Genomic DNA, 7,274 nt, shown 5'->3' on the forward strand with positions numbered 1-7,274 from the left:
ATTCCTTATCGGATTACTCGTAAATTTAAATTAAACTGAAATAACTAATCATACAGTGTTGCTCACAATAAGACGGAGTAGTGTCAATATTTGTAGGCTAGAATTAGATTAATTGTTTTTGATCTTTGAGGACCTTGACGCATCGTTTCCATTCAGCCATTGAAGTGGGAAGAGTCGGGTCCATACTGTAGCGATTTCAATGCGCCCTGTGCGTGATTTCAACGTTAAAATGTTGCTGTTTAACGTGTATTAGATAACATTTTACGGTATTCGGTGAAACTGCCCACTCGGCCGGCGTGCTTGGTAAACAACGGAGGTAAAATGTCTGCAGCGGCCGTCGGAGGGGGAGGCTCCTCCTGTCTGGGCGCAGCAGCGGCAGCCAGTTGCAGCTCCGCCGGTTCTCCGTACGCTGCTGCAGCCGGAGGAGGCGCTGGGGTGGCCGGGAGACTGCCAGCTCGGGTCCTAGAACATATCTTCTCCTACCTGGAGATGTCCGACCTGATGCGGTGCTCGCTGGTCTGCTGGCACTGGTACAACATCCTGGCAGATGAAAACAGTGAGGTGTGGCGCAGCCTGTCAGCCCGGACTCTCAGCGATGAAGCTCTGCGGAGTGACATCCTGTGCAACCTGCCCACCTACAAGGGAAAGGTAGATCCACCATTTAACAGGCTGTGATTAATGACTACAGCCACATTCCTGCATGTTTAGTGGGAACTCTGCTTCTCAAAAACAGTGAGAGAGAATTTCAAAATGGTCGATACTCGATACCTTTAGACAAACTGTTTTCTAAGGATCCAATTAGCGCAATTAACAATCAATAGCATCGAAAAATACAAAACTGAAACTGAAAACAACAGACGTGGATATGAGGAATGAACCCATGCAGCTGTACAGTGCCGTTTTTAATCAGCAACTTTTCAACTTGCCCCAGTGTGCAGGTGTTTGCTTATATTTTTTTTATAAATGAAAGTAATAAATGACTTAATATTGGGTCTCTAGGACTCTATTTTATTACCAAAGTAGGCACCAATATTTGATTTTACCTAGACCATAACCGTGAACTGGCCTTATGTATAGGGCGTACTATTTTTAGAAGGAATCAACTGTTTTATAGGCCAGAAGACTCAAACCATATTAAGTTTTTCTCATGAAGCAATCTCTACATATTTTTCAGAATGTTTGTCAAAACCTGAATTAAAATGGCACATTCTTTAATGGGGTGCATTGTTTTTAGCCCACGCTACACCATGAGCTATAGCCTATTAGTTCCATTTGCACAGCCAACACCAGAAAAAAGAAAGAATACAGGGAACAGAAATTTGGATTCAGAGCAATCTTTACATGAGACCATGTTTGAGAAAACTGCTTTGACTATATCACCCCTTATCTTCAATGGCAACCTTGAACTACCTTGGTGAACATTGTAGAAAATCAGTCACATGTCACATGCTTTTAGTTTGCAAAGACATAAAGTTTACTCCACATGGAGTAATTATTTGATTGCAACTATTGTCAAAGTAATGTCTTATTAGGACTGAAGCATTACATAGTTACATCTCTTATTGTGAAAATTATTAGTCCTGGTTTTATTTTGGATTGTTACATTATTTTACTTTGCACACAAAACAAACTTATTTCACAGAAACTACCAGGGTCACATTTATTAGCACCCCTGAAGCTAATATTTGTGTCTCCCTTTTGCTGGATAAAAGCCTACAGTTGTTTGTTTTAGTTTTCAGCAAGTCTCTCCTGAGAAATCCCAGTCCATTCCTCTTTTGGTGAATCTCTAAAGCCCCTCTAGATTTGATGGTCTTCTGGACTTCAGTCTTTAGTTCACAACAGTGGGATTTAAGTCAGGGCTCTGTGCAAGCCAGCCAATAATGTGCACTTTAGTCTTCTGGAGGTAGTTCTTCACCAGGAGTGACGCATGTTTTGTGTTGTCATTTAGGAAGACAAACCGACAGCCCAGACCCAGTTTTGCTGCTGACTGCTTGAATTTTTTTTTTTTTTTTTTTTTAAATGTTCACTAATCCTTCTCTCTTCATGATTTCTTCCACCTGTCCAAGACTCATAGTTCAAGAAGCATTGTCACAGCATAATACTCCCACTAAAGAGCTCTAGTTTGGTCTCATCTGACCAAAGGACATGCTTCTAGTATGCATAATAATCTTTCTCCAGGTTGTCCTTAGCATACTTCAGTCTGGCTTGAAGGCGTCTCTTCTGTAGGAGTGGTTATTCTTGGTCTGCAACCTCTCAGTGCATTCCTTTGCAGGACTCTAGGGAGTGTCTTCCTTGAGACTACAATTCCTGACTTGGCTAAGTCATTCATTAGTGTCTTGGCAGTTGTCCTGGGATCTTTAGACACATCTCTTACTAGTTTTCTTTCCAGAGTTAGCAATAACATCTGTTAGTCTCAGTAACTGTGACATTAATTACTAAACCAGTCGATTGAAAACATAATTTAAAAAAAAATTTCTTGCTGTAAGACCAATCGCCCTTCTCCTCAAAATCGAACTATTGCCAAATACTGGCCAATATACTATAATGACTTGCAAATGTGTCTTTTTATTTGCCTGACAGGATGCTGTCATTGCAAGCTGTTAGTCAGAATACAAACACTGCAATGGCAAAAATGCTTAACTTGCAGAACTTCAGTGCTGTTGGCCATAACATGTTAGTTACATCCATTTCTGTAAAAGTTCTATAGCTGGAACAGAATTTGACCCCAAAACTGATCATTTTAACAGTATTTCTGTTTTATCCTCTCCAGCTGAAGGCCTTCCAGCACGCTCTGAGCTCCCATGACTGCTCCCGTAATGTTTATGTGAAGAAGAATGGCTTTACCCTCCATCGTAACCCCATTGCCCAGAGCACGGATGGAGCGCGAGGAAAGATCGGCTTCTCGGAGGGGAGGCACGCCTGGGAGATCTGGTGGGAAGGTCCTCTGGGTACTGTGGCAGTGATTGGCATCGCCACAAAGCGAGCAGCCATGCAGTGTCAGGGCTATGTGGCTCTGCTGGGCAGCGATGACCAGAGTTGGGGCTGGAACCTGGTGGACAACAACCTGCTACATAACGGGGAGGTCAACGGGAACTTCCCACAGTGCAACAACGCACCTAAATATCAGGTAGGAACTGAAGCCATATCTGTAGGTTATGTGGGGCTGGTGCTGTGCCAGATTTTTAAACGTCAATGTTATTGTACTAAAAACAAACTATACTGATGCCTGTTTGAAACCCCAGCAACAAAGAACAAAGAAGTCCTTGACATGTAGTATTGGATGTTGTCTTAAACAAAAATTTAAAGCAAATTGTCTAAATTGCACAAAAACATTGACAACTTTTTGGATGCAATATAGCACAACAAAAACAGAAGTCATCCAGTATAAGGTAATTATTTGCAATAGCATGTTTGAAACCTTTCAATACCAAAACTTTCAAATGTTTTTGTCCAAATTAGCCAGTGTGCAGGTTTTTGATGCAATTTTTGATAACTAACTGAGGTATGCAGGATGAGATGAGCAGAAGACCTGTGAGGACCTGGACTAGATGCTGATGAGCTGAATGGAGGTGGCTGGAGTGGAGGAGGGTTGCAGCATCCACACTAAAATGACAGGCTGACTGTGAAAGAGAGAATGACAGTCATAAAATATGACAGAAGCATGATGATTGGTCAAACGAGGTTGTAGCAGAATCCAAAACAATTTTTACTCCCAAAACAATATTTCTTCTGGATTTTCATTTTTAATCCAGAAGAAGTGTTTGTTGTGATTCTGCTCTCCATCTGTAGGAAGTGAGAAGGAAGACCCAAGCAACGATCAAATGAAACATGCACCTTCCTGCACATTTGTGTCAATGTGTTTTTATGTTCTTTAGAGCGTAACAGCTATGAAAGAATCAGAAAATAACTCTTTTTTTTCTCAATATCACAGTTTGATTGAAATCACAGTCTTCTCTCTATTTGATCATCCACTCCTGTGCTCTCTCTCCACTTGCAGCAGATTTCAATTGAGAATAGGACTATATCTGTTTCTTTTATGCATTCATTTTAAGCATGTGACATCACAAAAGTTTTTCAGTGTCTTAATCCATAAGATTCAAGATAAACCTTCCATGAGCATTACCTACTTATTCAATTCGACTTCACTGAACTGTTCCAAAGAAACAAAACTGCACAGCTTTGTTTCTTTGTTTCAGTCCTTTTGTCTAGTCAAATCACTTCAGGAACTTAAATCCTGTTTGATACCACAGCAACAGAAACCGAATTTACTGGGCCCCAATAGTGAAAAATGTATTGGTTTTAAGAACACACATTGTTTGCAAACTCTTGCACACTGTCTAATTTGCACTAAAACATTGGCCAATGTGCACTTTAGACAGTTTGCAGGACAGTTTTCTGATGGATTTACTCCTGTACTACATGTCTGTCTTATGATTGTGTTTTCAAAAAGAGTCAAACAACAAGCACAGTATATATTGTGTCATATTTTTACCATTTGGCTTTGACTGTATGCTTACAGATCGGGGAGAGAATACGAGTGATTCTGGATATGGACGACAAGACATTAGCCTTTGAGAGGGGGTTTGAGTTTCTTGGAGTAGCGTTTCGTGGTCTGCCCAAAGCCTGCCTGTACCCTGCTGTCTCTGCGGTCTACGGAAACACTGAAGTCACCATGGTGTACCTAGGGAAACCTCTGGACGGATAGAAGAACAGGAGCCTATAACCAAGAAGCCTCAGGAGAGCGCAGGACTTGTTCTGTCAGCAGACTGCAGAAAAATGTTTATTGAACCATTTTCTACAAGTTCTGGAGGCTAATCATCAGAAGACTCTCCTCACAAACTCAAAGAGAAATGTTTCCTCCTGTGGCTCGATTTGAGGAGTCAGAGTCTGGACAGGCAACAGGAGTGTTTGGGGACTTTAATAAATGTGGGAATGTCCACTTTTACACTTTAGCTGCTGAACTGATTCACAGGAAAGATGAACTTTATTTAAACACATCAGATTCAGGTAAGGACATTTACTGGAGATTTTAGTATCTATTGTAAAGAGGCCAAACACACTATGACACATAATTTTAACCAGTTGTTATTTAAATCTGTCATATGAATTCACAGAAACACTGAGAAATATTACAGATATACGCCAAATAATTATGACTTAATATTAGTTTATCTTTCTATGACATGCAGACCTACAATTCTGTATGTGCATGAATTCTGGCAAATGAACTGTGTCAGCTGCCATTTTAACTCACCTGTCCTGTACTGGTTTAAAGTATACCTGTATCATGTCAATGTGTGTCCTTTTTAATGTGCTCTGTAGTATTACACACTATTTATTTCTTGGTTTTATGAATGGTACTGTAAAATTCTGTGGGGTTATAAGGCCTGAAAATAAAGTCTACCTGGTGCCACAGAGTTAAGGGGGTTTGATGTTTGAGTTGGCGTATTCACACCTGTGCAGGTGTTCAACATGTCTCCCTGAGAGAGCTTATTTGCTTGCAGAATCAATGTCATAGTAATGCAAAACTTTGGTCTAATTAGAGGTTATTGATTAATCTAGCTATTGCATTTACAGGTAAAAAGACTTCCCCCAATGAAGTAACAGCTGCGAAGCTCAGTTAGTCAGACACCTTGTGTGGTCTTCACAGCCATCTCTGAAATGAAACCTAGTGTTTGTTCATGTTCATCATACGTCCAGCCGGCATCAGCCGACGGCCAGCAGATCCCAACTATCGCCTCGTCAATCACGGCTCTTTCTCTCAACACTGCAGTGTGTAGAAGTACTTCTCACTTATCCCTACTTACATTAATGCTGATCCACTATGCTGTTGCGGCTGCTGGTAGAGTTTAACCTCCTCTACCCCAGCCTCCTCCTTTTTAGCATAAAGCTTGTTGCGCTCTCAAATTCATATTCATGCTACTATGGATTAAATGCTTTTGAACTTATTTCATTGTATTCAATATGCATTATAATTAATGTATTGATCTATACAGAGTCTTCTTCACCAAATAAAACTGTATCTTACAGTAAAATGGTAAAATATATGGCAAGAGTGTTCAAAGCTGTGGATTTGAATCTCAGCTGAGCTACTTTACTCTACGGCCCAACAGTGCTGTGAATAGTATTTGCCCACTTCCTGGTTTCTTATTTTTTTTGCAGATTTTTCAAATTTAAATGTTTCAGATTCACAGATTTTTATATTACATAAAGACATCCTGATAAATACAAAATGCCGTTTTTAAATGATGACTTAATGGATTGAGGGGGAAAAAAGCCATCAAAATTTGCCTGGCCCTATGTAAAAAAGTAATTTCCTTCCAATGTTCCACACTTGGAAACAACTGCAAGCAAGCATTTCAGAAAACTGGTATTTGAGTCTTTCACATCACTGAGGAGCAATTTTGGCCCACTCCTCTTTGTAGAGTCATTTTAAATCAGTTACATTTGAGGGTTTTTGAGCATGAACAGCCTGTTAAAGGCCATGCCACAGCATCTCAATCAGATATAAATCTGAACTTTGACTAGACCACTCCAAAGCCTTTTTTTTTCTTGTTTTTAAGCCATTTAGAGGTGGACTTGCTAGTGTGCTCCAAATCATTGTCCTGCTGCATAATCCAAGTGCTCTTGAGAGCACTCATCATCATGAACACTGAGGCCTGCAGGTCTTCAGCTGTTCTAGGCTATATTGTGACCTCCTGGATGAGCCGGCAGTGTGATCTTGGAGCAATTTCAGCCACCCCTGGAAAGGTTCACCACTGATTCAATTTCCATTTGTGGATAATGGCTCTCACCTCGGTTCATTGGAATCCCTAAGCCTTTAAGATGGCTTTTTAACCCTTTTCAGACTGATGTTTCTCATCTGTTCTTGATTTTTTTTAGATGGTTACATGATGTGTTGCTTTTTGAAATCTTTTAGCTTACTTCACTTTGTCAGACAGGTTCTATTGAACTGATTTCTTGACTGAACAGATCTGATGGTAATCAGGCCTGGATGTGGTCAGTGAAATTGAACTTAGCTTTCTGAAAAATATGATTGATCACAATTGATTTGTAAAGCTCAGGTAGGTTTTGGGTGGGTTTTTCCCTTAATAAATGAAATGATCATTTTAAAAACTGCCTTTTATATTTACCCAGGCTATCTTTTTCTGATAGTACACTTTTTGATGATCTGAAACATTTAAGTGAGAGAAATATTTTTTTTTTAAAGGGGCAGCTTCATTACTTTCTACACAGCAAAGATTAAATGAGAAAGTAAATGCCATCATCTTGGC

The 7,274-nt window shown here is 40.1% G+C and overlaps 1 protein-coding gene across 1 annotated transcript; it reads left to right on the plus strand.

Moving 5' to 3' along the window:
* The first annotated feature begins 141 nt into the window (after positions 1-141).
* fbxo45 (F-box protein 45) lies at positions 142-5,417 on the plus strand. The gene is made up of 3 exons (XM_041813789.1): positions 142-648; positions 2,771-3,127; positions 4,520-5,417. Exons 1-3 carry the CDS (start codon positions 322-324, stop codon positions 4,703-4,705), a joined length of 870 nt encoding a protein of 289 aa, XP_041669723.1. The 5' UTR covers positions 142-321; the 3' UTR covers positions 4,706-5,417.
* The last annotated feature ends 1,857 nt before the right edge of the window (positions 5,418-7,274 follow it).

This window comes from Cheilinus undulatus, linkage group 19 (assembly GCF_018320785.1).
Source record: "Cheilinus undulatus linkage group 19, ASM1832078v1, whole genome shotgun sequence".
In the NCBI taxonomy this organism is placed as follows: Eukaryota; Metazoa; Chordata; class Actinopteri; order Labriformes; family Labridae; genus Cheilinus; species Cheilinus undulatus.